Genomic DNA, 22,495 nt, shown 5'->3' with positions numbered 1-22,495 from the left:
ACATACTTCTCTATAATAAATACTTTTAAAAAATTAAGTCGAAAGTATTTATTCAATACATTGGGAAAAGTACATTATCATAAATAGAATATATAACTTTATTTCTTTAACACTTGTTAAAATGTACGAAATACGGAATTTTTCAAATTTGAAACGAAACATTGATTTTTTATAAACAATAAATTTAGAAAAAATTATAAACATATACATATGTTTTGGAAATACATATATATTATATTTATTATTATTAATTTATTAATTTATTACTATTATTAATACCAATTACAATTAAATTGATATTAGGGTCCCCTCAGACAATCAATAATATTGTCAATATTTCAAGGTTCTCAACAAAAACGCGATTTATCAATAAATATTGACATATCGATCCCTTTAGTTGAGAACCTTGAAATAATGACAATATACATATATGTATGTATCGATAGTCTGAGGATACCATATGTATACAAAGTGAAAAAATCACATTCCTTGTAAGCAAGAAAAGTATATTCACAAATCACTACATATATGTATATATATGTATATGAAAACCAATTTTGTTCATTAAATTTATCATTTATTATTTATTATCTATTTAAATTTTCCAACATTCATTAATATATCACTATTAACTTTTGCCATTTTTAAATCATTCTTCACAAAAAATATATATGCCTTAGTTATTGTTTATGCCGTGCTGTGACGCTACGTTAGCTAAAAATCACGACGAGTAATGGTATTATTTTATCATTCTAATTAAAACCTAAATTATTTTCTTAATCATTGTGAATGTATCAATATTAATATGGCATCGGCTGATCTTGAATGGAATAAATACGTAGACGAACAAGAGAAACTATCAGCAAAGGTAATATTTTTATCATATATGTGTATCACCGGCTTAACCTCGCTATTGTTTGTTTATTACACATTTGCTATTCAAAAAAGTTTCTTTTTTGTGTACCTCCCTTGCTTAATTTCTAATTACTGAAATTATATATATTCAACAATTAAAACATGTTAAATCTAACAATAACATAACAATTTTAACCCCTTTTTACAACGAAAAATTTTTATTATCTTTTTTTACCGAAATAATAACTTGTGACTCTTATGACGTGTCAGGTGTCCAATCTAAATATAGATAAAGAACCTAAAGAAAATACAGAAAATACAGATTCCAAAGATGATGATGATTCGGATGAGCAAATCTCAGCCGCAGAAAAATCATTATTCCAAAAAATTATACGTAAAGGTTTGGTAGAAACAACACAAGATATAGAAGTTCAAAGAAAGGATCCATCTTCACCTTTATATAGCGTTAAATCTTTTGAAGCTCTTCATCTGTTGGTATTTTTTGCTATTAATTTCTTTACATTGATATTGTTTTAAAAAGATTATACAGTATAATATATATTATAGTAAACCTGCTTTATTAAAAGGAGTATATGCAATGGGATTTAATGCTCCATCAAAAATTCAAGAAACTGCATTACCTACTTTACTTGCTGATCCGTAAGTTTGTTTTTAATATAAACAAGTTTCGTTCATTTTTTAATACAAAGAATAAATGATGATCATAAAGTTTAATCGATTATTTATAGACCACAAAATATGATTGCTCAGTCACAATCTGGGACAGGTAAAACAGCAGCATTTGTATTAGCAATGCTAAGCAGAGTTGATACTACCAAAAATTATCCTCAAGTGCTTTGCTTATCACCAACTTATGAATTAGCCATACAAACAGGAGAAGTAGCAGCGAAAATGTCTGCATTCTGTAATGAAATAAAAATAAAATATGCTGTAAGAGGAGAAGAATGTAATACATATTATAGATAATTTTCAACCATACAGAAATTATCTTTTTTAACAAAAATTTACATCTCTCTTTTTTGTTATTTCAGTAAGTCGTGGATCAAAGATTACAGAACACATAATCATTGGAACACCAGGAAAAGTTTTAGATTGGGCTGTTAAATTTAAGTTCTTTAATTTAAATAAAATATCAGTTTTTGTTTTAGATGAAGCAGATGTAATGATAGCAACACAAGGTCATCAAGACCAGTGTATTCGTATTCATAAGTAATTATTTTAGTTTATAAAAACATAAAGAAATAATATTTCAAGCTGCATATTGTATTTATATTTAAATTTTATATTTAAACACATTGCTTACAGACAGCTTCCACGCACATGTCAAATGATGTTTTTCTCTGCAACTTATGAGCCAGAAGTGATGAAATTTGCAGAAATTATAGTTAATAATCCTTTAATAATAAGGTTACTGAAAAAAGAGGAAAGTTTAGATAATATTAAACAATATTATGTGAAATGCAAGGATCTGGATGAAAAATATGCAGCTATTACCAACATATATGGTGTAATAACAATAGGACAGGCAATTATCTTTTGTCATGTAAGATATCTTTATATTGTATTAATGAGTGATTTTTCCGTTTTAAAATTATAAAATTATAGTATTTTTCATTTACCTATAGACTAGAAAAACAGCTGGTTGGTTAGCCGAAAAAATGACAAAAGATGGTCATGCAGTAGCTGTTTTATCTGGGGAACTGACGGTTGAACAGAGAATTTCAGTTTTGGATCGTTTTAGAGCTGGTCTTGAAAAAGTTCTTATCACAACTAATGTTTTAGCCAGAGGTATTCATGTAACTCCAGTCCTAGTTTTAAAGTCCTAATCTTTTTATATTTCTTTCTATATATTTATTACGTACTTTTAAAAATATGAAAGTATAAATATGTAAAACATTTTTACAACTTTCCAATTAATTATAAATTTATTTAAGTAGTTCAGTAGTCAAAAAATGTTGCAGGTATTGACGTTGAACAAGTAACAATAGTTGTCAATTTTGATCTACCAGTGGATCAAAATCGACAAGCAGATTGTGAAACATATTTGCATAGAATTGGACGTGCTGGACGTTTTGGTAAATCTGGAATTGCTATTAATCTAATAGATTCGTCTCATGCAATGCAAATATGTAAGGATATAGAAGAACATTTTGGAAGAAAAATACATTACCTTGATGCAGAAGATGCAGATGAAATAGAAAAAATAGGAGCCTAGATTAATATGTAAGAAATACAATTATGCTTTTTATCAAATACGCATAGATATATTGTAATACCTCCTAAAAGAATAGACATTTGTATTCTCAACATGAATTCTTTGTATTTCTTTTCCAATAGCACATATTACCAACAAATATTATATGTTTACCTTTTTTTACAATGATTGTATAGTATTCTTTAATATCGAGTTAAAATATGGCGATTGGATCAGGAATATACACAGAGTTTAAACAATATAAAAATAAAACAATATTTTTATATGTTATACAATAACTATTTGGAGCAGGGAAATATCATGTCCTTATCTTTGTACTGCATGTAACTTAGCTAAAATTAAGTTTGAGTTTTTATACAAAAGAAAAACTATTCATTCCTTCCATATTTAAATTTTAATTTGACCACATATGATCTACTAATCGATTTTTGGTTATATGTATTACGGCAATGTTACAACGATATCGTGATCACATTATCACGATTTGTATAAGTACAAATAATATAAGCTAAAATCAGTTAATCATTGGTTAATAATTATAAATTATTAGTTATTTATCATAACTGATATTGAAACAAATAAATTGTGAATGTTGTATGGAGGCTTTACCGACATATTTTACACATTATGAGAACTTTCTTATAAATGAAACATAAAATAAAAATATTTTAACACAATTCCTTCGACAATGGTATAGATATAGATGTTAAAAGTACGTAAAATGTACAATTTTCCATGTAATAGTGTGGCAAAGTAATTAAACAAAATGGTCATTATTGTAATACAATTCGTCTCAAATTCATTTATAAGTACATCCATACGTGACGTAATATTAAAATACGGTGTGCTTTAATGCATTTGGACGAAACTGTATGAAACATTCAATCATTTTTTATTGTAACAGAATTTCTATATTATTTACATTTTATTTTTTCAATGTAAACATTTTTTTTCTATAGAACGCATTAATTCTTTAAATTTGTTAATGGAAGTATAATAAAAGTTTCTCAATAGGTGGGACATTTTTTTTTTTTTTAGAGAACATCCATAGTACGTATTTTAAACATACATTTATTAAGATTAAAAAATGAAAATAAATTGCAACATTTAAAAAAAGGTATGAAACAAGTAAGTTTTTTAACTTATCGCAATACACATGTTTGTACATTTGCATTATTACTTATTCATTCATATAGATGAAAAATCATATAAAAATGCATCAAAAGATATTTCTCGCATCCTGAATTTCATAATTTATAAATACTTATCCGTCTTTTAATAACTTTTTGTCAATTAAGCGAAAGAATAAAATCGCTTTTGTAATAATTTTAACACAGAAATAGACGAACAGGTTCCTATAAAGAGAAGATTATTTGAACATATTAATTCAGTTTTTAAATATATTCTTGTAAACCACTGATTTGAAACTTTTTAAATTTTATTGACACTAACTATCAACTTTGACTTATTAAATTTTATTTTTTGACGTAATAGTATAATTTGCTTGCACATTTGTTACATTTTTTATAACAAGAAATTAACAAACTGTTAATATGGATATGCACCTTTTTCAATAAAGTGTGAATTTTTCTTATGGCATTCATTCAGCAGAACAATAATGTTTAAAAATATAAAACAAAAACGAATGATTCGAGAACAAATATCACAACGGTACATGAAAAACTTTCTTTCTCCTTATTTACTTTAAACATTACAGTATGGTAAAGTATCCTAAATATTTAGCTTCTTGGTTACTCAATCTGTAAATTGTATTTATATGTTTGCAATTCTAATAGCAATTTATAGCAAATTGATTGATATTGCGATTGAATTGCAATGTAAAATTCAGTCTTTGTATGGGATTTTATTCAATTACATTCCCATACCTCCCATACCACCCATACCACCCATTCCACCCATACCAGCTCCGCCCATTGGCATCTGAGGTTCTTCTTTAGGCAATTCAGTAACCACTGCTTCTGCAGTTGTAAGTAGTGATGCAACACCCGCGGCATCAGTAAGTGCTGTACGCACTACCTTTGTTGGATCGATAATACCTTTCTCGATCATATCAACATACTCATCATTCAAAGCATCGTAACCAAGATTGCTGTCACTAACTTTCGCTACTACTAAACTAGCGTCTACGCCTGCATTCTGAGCAATTTGTAAACACGGCATACGCAATGCATTTGCCACTATCTTTATTCCTGTTTCTTGGTCGATATTTGATGCTTTCAAATTTTTAAGAGCTGGAATACATCTTAGGAGAGCTGTACCACCTGCAAATTGAAAATATTGAAAATAATTATTATGCAGATTTAATATGTAGAAGAAAATACTTTTTTCCTCTCAATATCTATGATGAATACATTTTTCTACACATAAGATTTTTTGTGTTCTGCCACTAAGCTCTTATATTTTGTACATTGCAAGTTTATGTAAAAATTTAATGCAGAAACTGGAAGAACAATGTCTAATTACCTCCAGGAACAATCCCTTCTTCAACAGCTGCTCTAGTAGCATTAAGAGCGTCATGAACACGATCCTTTTTCTCATTAACTTCAACTTCGCTACTTCCACCAACTCTTAGAACTGCAACTCCAGATGCTAACCTTGCCAAACGTTCTTGCAATTTTTCCTTTTCATAATCAGAAGTTGTATTGGCAATTTGATCTCTAATTACATCTGCTCTATGATCGATATCAACTTTTTTCCCTTTGCCCTTCAGGATGAGTGTATCATCTTTTGTAATTACAACTTCTCCTACTTCGCCTAAATCACATAACTGCACATTTTCTAATTTAACGAGATTTGCATCATCGCCAAATACAATCCCTCCAGTCAAAATCGCCATATCTTGAAGTGTTGCTTTTCTATTGTCTCCAAAACCAGGGGCTTTAACTGCAGCCACCTGCAAACCAATTTTCAATCTATTGACCACAAGCGTTGACAGCGCTTCACCATCAATGTCTTCTGCTATAATGACAAGCGGTTTTCGTTGGGAATTTGCTAATTCCAATGCTGGAATTATAGACTGCACAGATGATATCTTTTTCTCACTGAAAAGCAATAGTGCATCTTGGAATTCAACTTTTGCTCCTTTACTAGAATTTATGAAGTATGGAGATATATATCCCCTGTCAAATTTCATTCCTTCTATAACTTCCAGTTCGTCGTGTAGCGTTTTACCATCTTTTACGGTGATTACACCTTCTTTTCCAACTTTTTTCATAGCATCAGAAATAAGATTACCAATTGCCTTATCTCCATTGGCTGAGATAGTTGCTACTTGTGCAATTTCCTCTGGAGTTGTTACTGGCTTACTTAAGGTTTTTAACTCGTCCTTAACCTTATCAACTGCTAACATTACACCTGGAATATGTTCATTATTTTATTGCAAATGCCTTTCTACTATTTCATAATGGCAATAAGAAAATCTTCTAGTAGCATTATTTAATAAATTCAATTTTATAACAGGAATTTATATTTATATTATATTTTATTTTTATTTTTACTTACCTCTTCTTATTTCTACAGGATTAGCACCTTTACTAATTTTTTCAAATCCTTCTTTAGCAATGGCTCTTGCTAGAACTGTAGCTGTAGTTGTACCATCGCCTGCCTCTTCGTTTGTATTATTTGCTACATCTTGTACTAATTTTGCTCCAATATTTTGAAACTTATCTTTTAACTCAACTCCCTTGGCAACTGTGACACCATCTTTAGTAATTTTTGGACTACCCCAACTTTGTTCTAAGATGACATTACGTCCTTTTGGACCCATTGTTACTGCAACTGCATCTGCTAAAATATCAACACCTTGCAACATGAGTGCTCTAACTTCAGCCCCAAAACGTACATCTTTAGCATATGAACGAGCTTGTAATTGACGTAGCGCTGCACCACGCAATACAGTTGGTAATCTGTGCATCTAAAATAATTAAAAAAGAACTGTTATATCACACAATATTCCTGAATAAAAACTTTTTGAAATATATGCATCGAACATTTTATAAACGTGACATTTTGTATAAAATTAGTTTTTAAGTTTTATCGACGAAACCTGACATTAAATTTTATAATTTTATCTCCATAATAAAGAGAAGAATCTGTTTTCTTTAACATTAATAAATTTTTAAAGGGGAAAATTAAATCGACTTTTAACGTAAACGTGGTTATGTAAACTGCCGCGTGGTCGCCGAGAAACCACAGTATAATACAGATTATTTTAAATAACTTCCAAAACTTCATATAACAAATTTTGTATCATATGAAACATTGCTTTTTTACTTTCTGTATTTTTTCGACATTATTTTGATTTATAATCCAATATGACATACAAATCAATTCGACCGGCTTATCCGAGTAAAAGAAATAATTGGAAATTATTACACCAAAGAATAAAAAAAAATATAAATAATTTTGAAAAACCGAAAGCAACTGTAAAAAACATTATTCATGGTATTTATGTTCCCTTGCTTTTTATTCTGCATCTTTGACTACGGCTTTTAAAACTGTAAAAATGTTTCTTAAAACTTTTAATATTTCAATTTATTAAAATGACAAATACAAAGAAATCATAGTAAGAACAGAATATATTGCTCTATAATAATCAAAAATATAAAATGTATAATAGATATAAGCAAACTGAATTGGTCTAAGATTAACCGGTTAATACTTTTAAACAATCAATATATATTTATGTGCAAGAAGGAAATGAAATTTACGAAAAAAAGTATTTACCTTTAACTAGTGAATGAGAAAAAGCCGTTGATTAGAGATTGTAATTTCAAAAGTAATTGAAAATCGGCACAGCGTGACTGCACGTTGTCTCGTCAGTAGAATGAAATGTGTAAGAGAGCTTTCAGCTTACTTACGCTATCACATGGGTAATGCTCCCTTCCCCTCCCTTACCGTTTTATTCTAACTTAACCTTCTTGTATTCGATTATGAAATTTTTTATTATTTCCAATAAATTTAATCGATATGAAATATAAGTAAGAAACAAAAATCTAGAAATTATTCCTACATTTTCATTTAACAACGTTTATTTCTTTAATCATATCAACAAATTTTATTCTTAGTAAGAGTTACAGCTTCTAGAATGTACGAGAACACATGTGATGCAATCGTTCAGTAATCACCAATCATATTCGTCGATTTGCCGGTAATTTATTCCGTACTTTTTTCTATACAATTCTCTATATCCAAATCAAGTATAAACAATTTCAAAATAGTTTCAAATATAATAAAACGAAATACATATATCAATTTTATTTCATTTTATTTCAAATTATATTAAATAATTAAGATATTTTTCTAAGTATTGTAGTTTTCTGAATAATTGAAGCTTATTGTGTAAGAAAAAGGATGTTTAAAAAGTTTTTAATAGTATATTAGCATTAAGCCATATAAAAAGCATATTAGCCATTATAAAAACATATATTTTAAAATTTACGTAGTATTTATATCGATATCAATTTTATTTATTTATCAATGACCTTATTTGTTTGTTACCAATATCATTTATTCGATCATAATTAACATACAAATAAAAGTCCAGAATTCGTTTCTCAATAATAATTTATCTTTTATACTTTATCATAATAACTTTTTGTTAACTTTTATTTGTATAGCTTCTACACAATGTAAGTATGTATATATGTAAGTTAAAACGCTATATGTGTTCAATAATATTCCAACGCCATCTTGTGTCAGATTTTATATCTCGTATAATGTCTGGTTGTTACGTAACGTATATACTGGGTTCTTATTCCAAGACGAAATCAATAAACACGTGGTGGGGCAAAGAAGTATAGAGGGGAATTGGGAATCTTCGAGAAAAGCGGAGAGGATTGTTCGGCTGCTGCACATAGATAGTACAACGTGGTTGAACAGCGAGTGTACGATCTCTGTCTATCGTAAAAATTTGTAATTTTACAAACAATGGTAAGGAAAATATAAATCTTATCTTAAATTATACGTTATGTTATAATTTTCTTCATTAACTCAACATTTTCATATATTTCAAAAATTTCTAAGGTTAACCTTCAAAATAGTGATTGAAATTATATATTTTCTGTTAAGTTATTCTTTAATTTAAAAAATGTAATGAATGTATTTGAAATCATGTATAATTTACTTGTATTGTTCGATGTTTTCTTGTTTAGTATAGTAATTTCAATGATATTCGATTCTATAAATCCTGTCGCATGGCCGGTGTAGTGAATGTCTTCTTTTTTTCTTATTTATTTATTAGAGATAGAAAAACAAGTGACTACAAAACAGTTAATAAAACAAAAATATATGCGTATGAGAATAGTTTCCATCGTGTGCTTATGATTTAATGTCGCAAATTTTTTAGTGAAATTATTCGTAGATAGAGAGTTAATTAGTATATTTTACATAATTGCATTACTGCTATTAATTTTATTATTTGCAAGAAAATAAGTAGACGAATAGTAACCTAAACGTTTCTTGAATTTTATACAGTACGAAAAATTTCGTAAAATTACGCCATGCACGATCTTAAAGTAATTGATTTTAAATATATATTGTAAAACTAAATTTAAATATTATGAATCTCCTTATATATGTTCTATGTTAATATTTTCATAATAGGCTGCAGCTAATGCCATTAAGAGACTTATACCTCTATTTGATAGAGTTCTTATACAAAGAGCCGAGGCTGTAACAAAAACAAAAGGTGGCATCGTTTTACCAGAAAAAGCTCAAGCAAAAGTCTTACAAGGAACTGTTGTGGCAATTGGACCTGGACAAAGAAATGATGTGTGTAAAAAGTATTTAATATTTACAATAATATATTTAAGCAGCAAATATAAAAATAAAAAAAGAACAATATTCATTTTTAGAAAGGAGAACACATCCCTTTAAGTATCAAAGTTGGTGATGTTGTATTATTGCCAGAATATGGTGGAACTAAGGTAGAACTTGAAGATAATAAAGAATTTCATTTATTCCGTGAGTCGGATATACTGGCAAAATTAGAAGTTTAAGGTTCCATTAAATTTATGTTTGCAATTTTTTTAAGTACTACGAACTATTTCATAAGAAATACACAAGCAATGAAACAGTGAAATGTAAGTTAATTTCATATGAACTTTGATGTTTATCATTGTAGCATACATAATGATATTCCCTTATGTATCTACTGTTATATATGCCATGATTTCGCACATATAAAAGAAAAAAAATAAAGCATTTGTTGTGTTTTATGTATTACTATTTGTTTAAATATTGTTCATTCTTATATTTTCTTTCAATCTTGGTACTAATGTAATAATGACAAGAGAAAAAAGTCATAGAATCCATTGATATGTAATAAGCAAAAGTTTATATTCATATTTTATATACATAAATAGAAATATATATTTTAATAGGAAATAAAAAGACAATTCTACGAGTTTTGAAACAAAGTACAATTTTAATATAGCCCAATCTTTTATTTCAATTTGATACTTTTCTTTACACTAGCTTTAATACCCGATATCTCTCCAGCGTAACGAGTAATTTCTTTTCTTACTTCTCTTATCTGAAAAATAAAAAAATTGTTATTGTATTAAAACATATTCATCATTTAAAATAAATAAATACATACCGCTCCTTTCCTACGAATTTTAGCTTTACGATATTTATTTCTATGTTTCACTCTGGGGTTGCGTTGTTCTTTTTTACGATATGGCATTAAACCTTTATTTTTTGCTATTTGATATGTAATTGCTCTTTTTCCTTGATCTTCAACTACAAGGTCTGACATGTCGGTACTTTCCATCTTCTCTTTACTATTACACAAAACCTTTTCTTCGTTTACATTTTCTGTCTTCAATTCAGATTCTAAAGAATCCACATTTATGATTTCATTTGTAGATCTTTTTACACAATTTGCTTTATCTTTGGAACGATATGTCTTTTGTTTATTGATGTCTATTTTATTGCCATTTAATATATTATACAATACTTTCCCTTCTCTCTTTGCTCTTAACATTTCCTGTATTTCTTGTATTAAATTTCCTTGTGCAGATTCCAATTGATTTAATAACTGACGATATTGTGCTAGACGTTTTATAATTGGATGAGAATTAACAGGCAATCTTTTTGCCTTCAGCATTAAATAGAAAGAGATATTGATACAATAATTTAATAAAAGATGGTACTTTGTCTTTATGAAAGAAACTGTGGGGCAATTAGGAAGAATACCATCTTTAATTAACTTTAGAAATGGTGCCAGTGAATCTCTTGCTTCTGCCATGTGATCTAAATCATAAAATGCATATTAAAAATATTTAATTTTTTAGTTTTCCCTTTTGAAATATATTTAATAAACTTTATTGAATATATATCATACCTTTAAAATCATTTACAAGAACTATAAATTCAGGACTTTCCTTCTGCATCATTATTTGCTTTTGTCTTTTGCTAAGTTTACTGAGATCTGTCTTTATAAATTGTTCTGTACTCTCGTATGCCTTTTGATCATCATTTCTTGTTTGTATAAAATCTAGTCCAAAATCAATGTCATCCAATTGCTCTGCCAATCTCTTCTGAATATTTCTAGCCTCTTCTTCTTCCATTTCTGCTTGAACTAAATCTGTTTGGCTGATATTAGCATAATCAGGATCCACAAAATCAGTAGAGTAATAAGCTTTTTTCTTTTTTCCCCAGGCTTTTTCATTTGGTAAGGTAGAATCTTCTTGCAATCCTTCAATATCAGATTCCATGGAATCTGTCTGGACTTCATTTTCTGTATCATCTTGGTTCTGTTCATTTGCATTGTGTAATCCATATACTTCATAATCACTATCGTAACTTTCCGAAGACTGTCTATCTCGTACTTTTCTAAGTAATTCACGTTCATTTTCTGAGTATTCTTCTTCAGAATTTATGACTTCATTTATATCTACATCTTCTAAATCCATTGCTCCTTCGTCCACTTCTTTTATCTTTATTGTACTGAAAAAAATCAAGCAAATATACATTTTGTAATAAAAATAAAAAGCTATTAACATTATTAATAAAAGGAATACAACTTATATATTTAGTATATAGAAACATGCATTTATTACTGAGTTTAACCCTTTGCGGTCGTACCAAGTTCCGATATGATTGTTATGCTGGTCGGAATTCATTCTCATTGAACAAACACTAATAATGTAACCTTACACATGATAACTTATACAAATCTTATTAAGAATCTTATGTATTTTCGAAAAGTATGTACACATGTACGTTCCTGAGAGTAAACATACAACTAATTTTTCTACGAATGGTAAAATTTTAATCGCTGAAATTGATGCACGACCGCAAACGGTTCAATTTCATTCAAGACAATCTTTAGTTTACCTCTTTTTATTTTTCATATTAAAATTTTTTATTGGAACAATACAAAAATTGTGGTTAAAAATATTTATACAAGTTTTAATGGTATAGTTCACTTTGCAATATTATTTATTATTTATTACTTTTGATAAAATATATCTTATCACAATATACGCACACGCAACTTCATGACTTCACAAACCATTTAGCTGGGGACTAGAAGTGTTCAATTCCGATTTGATTTTTCAGAGAAATCGATTCTTTCGGTTAAAAGATCGGTCTTTTGAATCGATTTTACTACGATCGATTCGTTATTACAAAAATCGACAATCGATTATATTTTTTGTTACTAAGAAAGTTGTTTCTCGCCACAACTATTTGATAATCTTCCTTATGCTAAAATGATAAATATGCAAATTTCTAGTTTGCGGTTAAGAATTGTATGAATATCTTTTTGTATTTCTAATTATATGTTAAAAGGATTGAATTTAGGTGTAACAATCAGAAGTAACAACACAATAATGATAATACACTAAACTCGTTTAGAGCTTAAAAGAACACAGAGGCTACTACTATAAAGCAGAATGTTTTTGAAAACGCTATATTTCGGTGTAATACTAATGTAATGAAAGAAAGATAAAACAAATTTACTCAAAGAATAAAATTTATAAAATTTTGACTTCGCTGTAAGAGGATGATATATATATTTCTGATACAGCTAACATCAAGCATATATAATTCTACACGTCATTAGAGACGTCTTTCTGCAAGAGAGGAATATTGCTTTGCTACTGGTGGTGTATTGATGTACTGCATCATCATTCATTTTTCATTATATCTGGTAGTATTATGTTTAAATCTATTACGTTTGTAAGTTCATGGATTTGCCGGGTTATCTAGGTTATGTGAATTGTAGCTCGTGTTATGTATTTACAAATCAGAATCATATAAATATCAAATAAACATTTGATCTTTTATTATATTTTCACATTTAGAAGGAAAATGGTATTTTTAACTGCGCAATTATTTGTAAGATGTCGAGGTCCCGATGAATTCTGGCGAAAACGTCAAATATTTAAGCTCGCTGCGGTAAATATATATGTATACTTATCCGAAACAAAATAGAGAAAATTATGATACAAATTTCTAATTATTTTTATTTTTAGCATTATATTGGAAGGAGAAGAAATTGTTATGATATAGCCATTAGAAATGTACACAGAGCATTACTAAAATCTACAATCGGAAGAGAGCTGAAAAAAGAAGATATGAAAGAGGTAATTTATAAGAAAGTAACTGTCTTTTAGAACGTTGTATAAATAATTGTTCCTTTTTGTTACAGATTTGGGAAACTAGAATAAATTCTGCAGCAAAGGAACATAATAGCAATATAAAGATTCTATTGGAAGGATTAAACAGATGTAATATTTTATTAAATCGTAAATCTTTATCAATATTGGCTGTTTGGGAACCACGAACATTTAAATGCTTATCTGATATTGCTTGTGCAAAAACAAAACTGGGAGGATTTAAAAGAGTTGCTAATAAATCTATGCCTGAAACTGTTATAGTTAAAGGATTAATTGACGAACTGGATTGATAAAATTATTGCAAAATAAATAATCAAACTTACATTTTATTTCAACATTTATTGAGTTAGTATTGATTATATATTTACGAGAAGTATATACTTTTTAAGAACAATAAAATAAGGTGTAAAGTTTACTGTTAATTGCAGAGTGATAACACTTCATTACAGCAACATGACTTAGATCTTTCTCTGTACAAACAACAAGAAAATATATAAGTTAATTCTTTACAGTACTTCTTATAATATACACATCCTTAGAGTATATATTAATTAAATGAATAACATTCTCGCATAATGAATATTTCATCTCACTGCTTAGCATTGACGATTTGTACAAAGTCAGGTTTTAAAGATGCCCCTCCAACTAAAAATCCATCTATATCTTTTTCTTTTGCCAAGTCTTTCGCGTTTCCTGCTGTTACTGAACCTCCATAGATAATTCTAACAGTTTCTGCTACAGTTTGATTGACATTTTTAGAGAACCAATCTCTCAACTTTTCGTGGACTTCTTGAGCTTGTTGTGGTGTAGCTGTTTTGCCTGTTCCAATTGCCCAGACTGGTTCATAGGCAAGAACTACATTGTCCCATGATTTGATTTTATCTGCAATAGCTTTAGTTTGCCTAAAGACTACTTCCTCTGTTTTACCGGCTTCTCTCTCTTCCAATTTCTCTCCAATACATGCTATCACCTTTAAGTCAAATATATTGGCATTTATTAATATTAAGATTATATTACTAGGTATTAAGTTTTAAAATAATCAAAATTTATATTACCTTTAATCCAGCTTCTAAAGCATGGGCTACTTTTTCTGCTATTAATTCATCTGTTTCACCAAAGACATTTCTACGCTCAGAGTGACCAAGAATTACCCATGGGATTCCATTGTCCAAAAGCATGACAGGACTTATTTCTCCTGTAAATGCTCCTTTGGCAACCTTGTATGTATTTTGTCCAGCAATACTAACATTGTTAGGTAATATATTCTTAACATACGTTAAGTATATTGATGGTACGCCAACAACAATCTCTGATATAATTATATTGTTAGAATTATAATAAAATATATAAATTAATATTATTGGTATTATATTATTAAAAATAAAATTTATGGACAACTATATAAGATATATCGTTTTTTAGGAGTTATTTAAAAATTAGAAAATATAGAATATTAAATATTAAAGCAGCAGATAGAACAAACATACCAACATTTGAATCAAGTGGACCGTTTTTTAAAAAGGCAACGATACCATCTATTTCACTCTTGGTACCGTTCATTTTCCAATTACCACCGACAAAAAATTTTCGGCCCATGATATTACAATGTACAGATACACGAAGATAATTAATAATAATGGATTTACAAGTTTCTTGTGAATCTAAAACAAATTTCGAAAATACTCTCTCGACTTTCGACCTTCAACAAACCAGAAGGTGAATTCAGTCACGTTCACGTACCTCCCAACTGATTTTATGAAACCCCCACCATTCTTTATTTCTTACTCCCCTCTCTTTCGCGGACTATACTTCAATTAAATACAGTTTACAGGAATTATTTTATTCGTAGAAATAAAATTACTTCCGTTATTTCTATACATCTTTCAATTTTGTATTAACAAATATACTTTTATATTTAATTTCAAGCTTTTATAAGTAGGCAAGACTATTAATTTAAATTTCATTAAAATTTTCCTATACTAAATCTGATATTGGAATCAGATTTTTAAAATATTGCATGATATAAGCACTGCAAGATTTGTAATTTACAGAAGTCATTAAATATTTAATATTGATATGTTATAAGTAATTAAAAATTTCAAAATATCTTATGCAGTGAAATCGTGAATATGTTAGAATACATCACTCAAATTTATGAAAGTAATAAATAAATTGTACTACATAAGATCTAGAAATATCATAAAACTAAGATTTATAACATTAGGAATTAAGAAATAATAATGATATTTTACGCAATACTTATTATTAGTATTTAGTAACTTCAAATTTTTAAGTTCGCATACCAGGTCAGAGAAACATTTCGATATATCGATGGTGAGTAATAAATAAAGATTATGTATTTCGAAATAATTTTAAATTTCAGTAATACACAGCACACAAAATCTAATCTAAATTAATATTTAATTATTTACAAACAATCTTTGAGACTGTTGTTGAATTAGATAAAAGTATTTAAGAATATTCCATTGTAAGGTTATGAAATATTTTTAAATTACTCTGATACATTAACAATCTTTTTTTTTCATGATTATTCATCATAATTAAATGAAATATATCGTATACTTACTATATTTAAGGAGTTTTTTATTTAAGATACTTTTCTGACACAATTTAGCAAGATTCTCACGAAGAAATAAATTAAACATGTTAAGCATTTTACCAAAAAGCTTTGAATCACATTTTAATGTCTTCTTCTAATTTAAATAAGTAATATAATTTATAAGAAATAAATATATAATAAAAACAAATAAATAATTGCTAAAATATTAAATTATTGGAAGTAATTATGTTGTGCATTACTGTGAAATTATACAAGGAAACAATTGCATAAGTTTGTTTATAATGTTTTGTCAATGTTTCTATAATATAGACAAATTAGAATTTTATAATATTTTATTATACCTAATGTTTCAAAATATTTATATATATTAACATTTAATTATTATTATAAATAATTCATAATTGAGAGATATTGTGACATGTTTGAGATATTAAAATTCAATATGGATAAATTTATACACACATTTATACAGAATTTAGGTTTAAGAATTGAATCTCATGCCTGCAAGAAGTTTAACAAGATTACATATATATCAAATATGAATAAATCTTATATAGCAAAGCAACTATATTCTGCAGAAGAAATAAAAGATATTAATATACAGCAAGATTTGGATTTTTCTAGTGAAGAAAACATAAAATATTTCATGGAAAAGCATGTTAATCTCTTTGATAAACTCACTTATTTAAATAATGCACAAATTTTAACCTCTCATTTGAAGAATATTAATACAATGATTCTTCAGAAAATAAAGCTAAGATGGAAATATAATGGAAGTATAAAAAAGAGAGAAATTAAAACATGGAACAAAATTGTAACTTACAACAAGAAACTAGGAACAAATTTAGCAAATAAATTGAGTGGGTCACAGGGCAAATTATTATCCTCTTCAGGATGCAAACGAAAATATGTAAATTTCTCTAATTATAAAAGATATAAATTTAAAAAGGCTGCTCTTGAAAATTTTAAACTACTTTACCATAACACAACAATATCCAATGATCACAGAAGTGATAACATTTTAGTAACAGATAACGATAAGAAAACATCTTTTCTTAGGCACAGTTTACCAAACATTATGATAAATATCACAAACAAGCAAATAGAAATGACTGAACAATTTTTATGGTTGTATGTAAAAGATGTAGAATATATGAAAAGAAACATACAAGTTACTCTTCATATCGCAAAGGTTATACTATGCATATATCTTTTTTTATTTTAAATTGATTTAATATGTCTTTGTATTTAATTTAATCTTGTATCTATTATTCAGAATTCAAAATATAATTATGATACAAAGAACCAGATAGAATATAATCAAGTACTTTGTCATCATGCAATTCTATGTTTAATTGAACCAAGTGATAAGGGTGCTGTTTTAATTGAAGATAATTTACCAGTTATTGTTCAAAAATATCTCGTACATGGTTATAAATACCATTTTGATTTTCAGAGGTATTTTATGAAAGACGAACATAATATATTAGCTTAGATGTTTCAATGGATGAAACTTTTTCTTTAGAGATTCAAAGGACTATTATGCAGCTGTACTTATTTTAAGTCGATGGGCCAAGGTTCTAGTTAAACATATAAACACAACTATGATGCATACAATTTCTGGTATATTAGGATGTGATGTAGAAAGGATATTGGTTTTATATAATCCAAGAGGGAAATGATTTTGGATATTATCGTATATAAAGAAAATTTATGAATATATCTCTACTATAAATTTGTTCATTGATGTAATATATAATACAGCCTTATGTAATTATTTCGAGTAAATGCCGATGGTTACTTATATTCATTAATATATATTTTTTGTAGGAGGTTTATAAGTGTTTTAAGTGAAATAAAAAATGGTAAATGAAGAAGTAGTGGAATTTAATAAGAAATCACAACCAGTTTACAAGAATCCAATTTTTCAACAGAAATTTCGATCTACTAGTACCACTGGAAAGAAACGGACTTGGCGCTCATTAAAACAAGTGCTGGCTCAAGAACGCACTTTACCATGGCCTGTAGAAGTAGTGCATTGTACGATATATTACCAATCTATTTTAATGTTACATATTTTCAAAAAATTTATATGTATAATGATTTGAATAACTTAAGAACTAAAAGAAATTAATTTATATGTTTGGCGATACATCTACTTGCGATATATTTCATAATCTGTAACTGAACTGTAATTTCGATAATCATATTTTAGATACTTTCTAAATAAATATTATAACACTCTGGGAAATTTCAGATAGTTCTATTAATGCACCGCCAAGCTTCAGGCCAGCAAAGAAATATTCTGATATTTCTGGGTTACCCGTAAGTAACTTTCCACGTTTGTATCATTGGTTAAATCATTAGAGTACAAACTGATATATAAATTACATTTATTTTACAGGCACGATATACAGATCCACAAACTAAATTATACTATGCAACGGCAGAAGAATTTGCAACAGTCCGAAGTCTACCAATGGATATAACTGCTGGATATTTAGCATTGCGCGGCGCTTCCAGTATCGTTGGATAAATGAAAGGAGAATTTTATTTTCTATGATTTCCTTATATTTAAATAGTATAAAACACGGATATTTTATTTTGTAATTGTTATGGTACTTATTAAAGAATAATGAAAAATTAAGTATAATTCGGAAAATTAAACAAAAAAGTGTAAACAAAGATATATCGAGCTTAAAAAGAGACAAAATAAAGCTGTTTGCACTAACTAGTTGATAAAAATTCTTTTTTTATATACATACACTGTATGTATCAAGTTCTTTTAACGGGATTTCCTGAAATAAAGAAGTCCACAAATAATTTAAGTCATTTTCATTATTTTATCTCCGTTATATTATACAGAAGTAATCATTATTAAAAAAAAAAAAAAAAAAAAAAGGATGTCAATCATAACTTAATATATGAATTACGAATTAAAGAAGGATTGGAGAATCTTTAAAAAGAATATTACTGTTTCTTTTCTCTTGACCACTGTATTCATTTATGTTGACAGTTTTTCGTGCACCTTATTTGTTTGTTTGCTATTGCAACATGGGCCATTAGCAAATTTAATTGAAAATACAAATAGCACGGCCTACTGAAATATTGCCTGCTGGTGCACTATTTTTAGGTCGCCATTTGTTTTTGAATTTTTTTACTTTTTTAATGAAGATAATTTTAAAGTAGCGTCATAATGTCTTCATTCCAGCAGATCGGGTAGATCGTCGTCATCGCTATCCATTCCATCCCCTTCTTCATCTCCTAAAGCATCTAAATCATCGAAGTTCGGTTTGCTATCTCCCGATCCTCCTAGACCACCCATCTGTCGCATCATCTGCAAATATAGCAGAAATTTAAATTATCAAACTGTAGATAAATAACAGTACAGTAATTGTAATATACTTTTCTTTTTCTATTAACGAATAAATTACTCTAAACACAATAATCTCTTACTTCTTCCAAATCGTTGCCACTTCCTTCCATTCCACCTTCATCGTCACTATCATCTTCATCCTTCCATTTATTGAAATCGCTTTTTAACCAATGGGCTTTCGTTTTTTCTTTTGTTAATCTTGGCCAATATGGACCTTCTTCTTTTTTAACAAGAACTAACTCTATAGTCCTTCCTCTTAGATTTTGAATAGTTCTATTTGGAATAACTTCTCCATATAGGTTAATCGTTACTTCATGCATTTTTTGTTCAGTTCCACCTACTCCTTTGAAATATATCATTTGTGGTTCAATGTTAATTGCAGGATCTTTGCAATCTTCTAGACAGATAGTAACAAATAAAATTTCTTTTCTCTGAGCCCACATAACAGGCGGGGGAGGCAATCTGAAAAATTGTCAAACAATTAACAATTTAAAATAATGTATAAGAAACTAAATTATAAATAGTAAATTGTAAAATATAAATAAAATATAAATTAAAAAACATTGAATAAAAAAGGGTCGATTGATAAAAAAAAATTATTTATATCATGCATTTGTTTATATCTATACAGAGCAGTTTTGTATAAAATACGTGTACGGCATGCACGTTATGCTTGAAACGTACACACGCATGACAAATTTGTACAATTAAGATTAATTTTATTTCATATATAAGCATTCATGGATAACTTTTAATGAAAAATTTATTCAAATGCAAGAAATGAAATGCAATATTTAACGGAATGCAGGAAGTGAAGCAATATTAAAGTACGGAAAATAGCATTGTAATTATAAAACGTAGGTAAAGGTTAGGAGTAAAGTTCTATGGTTTCTGGCAAAAGTCGCTAGTCATTGTGGATAAAACGTTATATTATCGTAAAACGATCGAGGAGAATAAAAATAATATAACATCATGAAATGCATTTTGATAAAAGCATATAAAATATTGCAATATATTTTTCGCGTCTCAGGTATATCGATAGTTATGTAGAAATGCAAGCTATTAAAAACCTGAGCATTGTAATTCGATTATCTAAAAAAAAAAAAAAAAACAAAAAGGTGGAAGATTCATTATCAACGGAATGGTTATTATTAAGAATTTATAAACAGTGCATTGTAAAACAAGAAAATAGGGATGTAAGATAGTTTCTTGCGATTCTTTTCCAGAAATTTCGAGAATCAATAAAGCCGTCTTTACAACATGGCGGTGTTTCGAAAGCCACGGGGCGGTATTCGAGTTGTTTTCTCGAATATCTCTTACTCTTTTCATGATAATAACAATGAGAAGGAATTTCAGGATTGAGAAACACAATCAAAGAACATTTTATGTGAATTTTTATGTACTTACTGGCCTTCTTGAGTCATATTTCAAGAGCTTCGTTCCGTAAGAAGCAAACAAACATAGAGCACTTACGTATCGCGCCGTAGATCCGTGATTCGAGAGTGTTTCGAGATTCAACTATCGATCAAACAAAATGGCGATTGGTTGCTTTTGTCGATGTCGAATTCTCTTGTTTCCGGAATCGAAATTTGAAAAATCTCTATTTACCAATCTAAGACTGGTAATTTTGAAACGTAATATAATTTCTGATATTATAAATAAATTTCACGCCATTATGTGGTATAGTGGGATTATTTGCCAAGATTAACGCAGTAAAAACATTTTCAACTTACTTCATTTCTCATTTGTATTTCAAGACGTTAAAATAAATGGTTATCCGATTCTTGTCGTCCTTTAATGAGTCAATATTAAAACTAATTTTTCAAAATGTTTTTACAAATGCAAAAATAAGACGCTGTAGAATAGAAAATTAACGTTATCTTATTTTTTCATTTATCGTATAAAGAAGATTCTATATCGTAGATCCCTTTAACGTATTGAAAGATTACGAATAAATATGTAGTTTCATGATAATGAACGGATTTTCAATTTTAAACATTGGTCTGCGATATACTTTTATTACTTGGGAGAAGTCGTTTTTCGGATAGAAGAAAAAAGTAAAATAATTAATGCAATGGTAGCATAAAAATTCGTGACAGATGTGGCTGAGTGTGTGTGTGTGTGAGAGAGGGAGGGGGAGTGAGCGAGAGGAAGAGAGAAATAGCGTGAGGTACGGCGGGAGGGGACGAGAGAGAAAGAGAGAGTGAGATGTAGGATGAAAGAGGGAAGGAAAAGAAAACGAAAAGAGAGAGCCTTTGCGTTAGATTGTAGGTCAGCGCGGCAGAGGAGGAGGGAAAGATACTACCTTTCTTGCCGTAACCGTGGCCATAAACTAACAGGACATACACACGGTGTATCAGTCTTTCTTTCGCAGCTCTGACTCGTCCTGTTTGTCAGTCGTACAGGTGGCTATTTCCGCGTAAACGTACTTTCGCATTTCCGATACGCTGTCGCTGTTGTGGTTTCTGCGGGCAACTCGCTACTTTTGATTATCGTTCTGATCAGCTTCGAGATCGTTTTTTGTTAATCCGTAAAAAGGATTAATTGACGCGCGCGCGTGCGCGCGTGTGCATTACTTTCAATGGATACCTGGAGAAGTTGCAACAGAAATAACGGAGATCGACGATGAAACCGTGACTTTTCGCGGTTCATGCAACTTGTTGCTTCGGGATTAACGCCATGTCGACCAGTTCGCTTTTTTACAAAGATAAGTACGCGGTAAGTGGTATTCTTCTTCGTCTTCTACGTATGCACGTAATCATATCTATCTTGTAGATCGTAGATGAAGATCGTAGATG

General features: G+C 28.7%; 9 protein-coding genes across 12 annotated transcripts; 5 read left to right on the top strand and 4 right to left on the bottom strand.

The window, feature by feature from the left end:
• The first annotated feature begins 464 nt into the window (after positions 1-464).
• LOC132910909 (DEAD-box helicase Dbp80) lies at positions 465-4,104 on the top strand. The gene is made up of 8 exons (XM_060967092.1): positions 465-868; positions 1,126-1,346; positions 1,423-1,515; positions 1,605-1,822; positions 1,908-2,085; positions 2,182-2,419; positions 2,502-2,664; positions 2,838-4,104. The coding sequence occupies exons 1-8, from the start codon at positions 806-808 to the stop codon at positions 3,089-3,091; spliced, it is 1,428 nt and encodes a 475-aa protein (XP_060823075.1). The 5' UTR covers positions 465-805; the 3' UTR covers positions 3,092-4,104.
• Positions 4,105-4,142: 38 nt separating this feature from the next.
• Positions 4,143-8,194, bottom strand: LOC132910870 (heat shock protein 60A-like). The gene is made up of 4 exons (XM_060966977.1): positions 7,838-8,194; positions 6,614-7,025; positions 5,576-6,466; positions 4,143-5,373 (listed from the first exon to the last, which is right to left on the bottom strand). Exons 2-4 carry the CDS (start codon positions 7,023-7,025, stop codon positions 4,964-4,966), a joined length of 1,713 nt encoding a protein of 570 aa, XP_060822960.1. The 5' UTR covers positions 7,838-8,194; the 3' UTR covers positions 4,143-4,963.
• A 688-nt stretch (positions 8,195-8,882) lies between these two features.
• On the top strand, positions 8,883-10,327 carry LOC132911082 (10 kDa heat shock protein, mitochondrial). Its single transcript, XM_060967477.1, has 3 exons — positions 8,883-9,043; positions 9,716-9,883; positions 9,967-10,327. Exons 1-3 carry the CDS (start codon positions 9,041-9,043, stop codon positions 10,108-10,110), a joined length of 315 nt encoding a protein of 104 aa, XP_060823460.1. The 5' UTR covers positions 8,883-9,040; the 3' UTR covers positions 10,111-10,327.
• A 98-nt stretch (positions 10,328-10,425) lies between these two features.
• LOC132910936 (something about silencing protein 10) lies at positions 10,426-12,658 on the bottom strand. The gene is made up of 4 exons (XM_060967138.1): positions 12,455-12,658; positions 11,460-12,064; positions 10,713-11,368; positions 10,426-10,646 (listed from the first exon to the last, which is right to left on the bottom strand). The coding sequence occupies exons 1-4, from the start codon at positions 12,469-12,471 to the stop codon at positions 10,557-10,559; spliced, it is 1,368 nt and encodes a 455-aa protein (XP_060823121.1). The 5' UTR covers positions 12,472-12,658; the 3' UTR covers positions 10,426-10,556.
• Positions 12,659-12,855: 197 nt separating this feature from the next.
• LOC132911058 (large ribosomal subunit protein bL20m) lies at positions 12,856-14,249 on the top strand. The gene is made up of 4 exons (XM_060967406.1): positions 12,856-13,271; positions 13,426-13,519; positions 13,597-13,707; positions 13,773-14,249. The coding sequence occupies exons 2-4, from the start codon at positions 13,433-13,435 to the stop codon at positions 14,028-14,030; spliced, it is 456 nt and encodes a 151-aa protein (XP_060823389.1). The 5' UTR covers positions 12,856-13,271; positions 13,426-13,432; the 3' UTR covers positions 14,031-14,249.
• On the bottom strand, positions 14,060-15,485 carry LOC132911038 (triosephosphate isomerase). Its single transcript, XM_060967369.1, has 3 exons — positions 15,228-15,485; positions 14,796-15,049; positions 14,060-14,710 (listed from the first exon to the last, which is right to left on the bottom strand). The coding sequence occupies exons 1-3, from the start codon at positions 15,334-15,336 to the stop codon at positions 14,330-14,332; spliced, it is 744 nt and encodes a 247-aa protein (XP_060823352.1). The 5' UTR covers positions 15,337-15,485; the 3' UTR covers positions 14,060-14,329.
• A 422-nt stretch (positions 15,486-15,907) lies between these two features.
• On the top strand, positions 15,908-19,052 carry LOC132911065 (INO80 complex subunit C). Of its 4 annotated transcripts, none has more exons than XM_060967447.1 (5): positions 15,908-16,074; positions 17,847-18,069; positions 18,152-18,361; positions 18,579-18,646; positions 18,726-19,052. In XM_060967447.1, the coding sequence occupies exons 3-5, from the start codon at positions 18,184-18,186 to the stop codon at positions 18,855-18,857; spliced, it is 378 nt and encodes a 125-aa protein (XP_060823430.1). In that variant the 5' UTR covers positions 15,908-16,074; positions 17,847-18,069; positions 18,152-18,183; the 3' UTR covers positions 18,858-19,052. The 4 variants fall into 4 exon arrangements, with proteins under 4 accessions (XP_060823430.1, XP_060823420.1, XP_060823446.1 ...); XM_060967463.1 differs by lacking the exon at positions 17,847-18,069 and having other exon boundaries at positions 15,911-16,074; positions 18,152-18,186; positions 18,256-18,361; XM_060967437.1 differs by lacking the exon at positions 17,847-18,069 and having other exon boundaries at positions 15,909-16,074.
• On the top strand, positions 16,514-17,816 carry LOC132911008 (uncharacterized). Its single transcript, XM_060967284.1, has 2 exons — positions 16,514-17,513; positions 17,598-17,816. The coding sequence occupies exons 1-2, from the start codon at positions 16,740-16,742 to the stop codon at positions 17,814-17,816; spliced, it is 993 nt and encodes a 330-aa protein (XP_060823267.1). The 5' UTR covers positions 16,514-16,739.
• On the bottom strand, positions 18,698-22,331 carry LOC132911050 (prostaglandin E synthase 3). Its single transcript, XM_060967378.1, is given in 5 exon segments — positions 18,698-19,658; positions 19,778-20,159; positions 21,105-21,124; positions 21,126-21,215; positions 22,003-22,331. Coding segments are annotated over 5 exon segments (651 nt in total). The 5' UTR covers positions 22,027-22,331; the 3' UTR covers positions 18,698-19,523.
• Between the last annotated feature and the right edge of the window lie 164 nt (positions 22,332-22,495).

Source organism: Bombus pascuorum, chromosome 1 (genome assembly GCF_905332965.1).
Source record: "Bombus pascuorum chromosome 1, iyBomPasc1.1, whole genome shotgun sequence".
Taxonomy (NCBI): domain Eukaryota; kingdom Metazoa; phylum Arthropoda; class Insecta; order Hymenoptera; family Apidae; genus Bombus; species Bombus pascuorum.
The sequence above is the reverse complement of the archived record's forward strand: the minus strand, read 5'-3'. Positions and strand labels throughout refer to the sequence as shown.

Coding starts and splice junctions, on each gene's coding strand:
- LOC132910909 (XM_060967092.1), top strand. CDS start 806: ATGGCATCGGCTGATCTTGAATGGAATAAATACGTAGACGAACAAGAG. Junction 1,516..1,604: donor CCTACTTTACTTGCTGATCC/GTAAGTTTGTTT, acceptor GATTATTTATAG/ACCACAAAATATGATTGCTC. Junction 1,823..1,907: donor TGCTGTAAGAGGAGAAGAAT/GTAATACATATT, acceptor TTGTTATTTCAG/TAAGTCGTGGATCAAAGATT.
- LOC132910936 (XM_060967138.1), bottom strand. Junction 11,369..11,459: donor TCTTGTAAATGATTTTAAAG/GTATGATATATA, acceptor TTTATGATTTAG/ATCACATGGCAGAAGCAAGA. Junction 10,647..10,712: donor AAATTCGTAGGAAAGGAGCG/GTATGTATTTAT, acceptor TTTATTTTTCAG/ATAAGAGAAGTAAGAAAAGA.
- LOC132910870 (XM_060966977.1), bottom strand. CDS start 7,025: ATGCACAGATTACCAACTGTATTGCGTGGTGCAGCGCTACGTCAATTA. Junction 6,467..6,613: donor TCCTGTAGAAATAAGAAGAG/GTAAGTAAAAAT, acceptor AACATATTCCAG/GTGTAATGTTAGCAGTTGAT. Junction 5,374..5,575: donor AGAAGGGATTGTTCCTGGAG/GTAATTAGACAT, acceptor TTCAATTTGCAG/GTGGTACAGCTCTCCTAAGA.
- LOC132911058 (XM_060967406.1), top strand. CDS start 13,433: ATGGTATTTTTAACTGCGCAATTATTTGTAAGATGTCGAGGTCCCGAT. Junction 13,520..13,596: donor AAATATTTAAGCTCGCTGCG/GTAAATATATAT, acceptor TTTTATTTTTAG/CATTATATTGGAAGGAGAAG. Junction 13,708..13,772: donor AAAAAGAAGATATGAAAGAG/GTAATTTATAAG, acceptor TTTTTGTTACAG/ATTTGGGAAACTAGAATAAA.
- LOC132911008 (XM_060967284.1), top strand. CDS start 16,740: ATGTTTGAGATATTAAAATTCAATATGGATAAATTTATACACACATTT. Junction 17,514..17,597: donor TTACTCTTCATATCGCAAAG/GTTATACTATGC, acceptor TCTATTATTCAG/AATTCAAAATATAATTATGA.
- LOC132911065 (XM_060967447.1), top strand. CDS start 18,184: ATGGTAAATGAAGAAGTAGTGGAATTTAATAAGAAATCACAACCAGTT. Junction 18,362..18,578: donor GCCTGTAGAAGTAGTGCATT/GTACGATATATT, acceptor GGGAAATTTCAG/ATAGTTCTATTAATGCACCG. Junction 18,647..18,725: donor CTGATATTTCTGGGTTACCC/GTAAGTAACTTT, acceptor TTTATTTTACAG/GCACGATATACAGATCCACA.
- LOC132911038 (XM_060967369.1), bottom strand. CDS start 15,336: ATGGGCCGAAAATTTTTTGTCGGTGGTAATTGGAAAATGAACGGTACC. Junction 15,050..15,227: donor TCCACTTGATTCAAATGTTG/GTATGTTTGTTC, acceptor TAATTATATCAG/AGATTGTTGTTGGCGTACCA. Junction 14,711..14,795: donor CTTTAGAAGCTGGATTAAAG/GTAATATAAATT, acceptor TTTGACTTAAAG/GTGATAGCATGTATTGGAGA.
- LOC132911082 (XM_060967477.1), top strand. Junction 9,884..9,966: donor GACCTGGACAAAGAAATGAT/GTGTGTAAAAAG, acceptor ATTCATTTTTAG/AAAGGAGAACACATCCCTTT.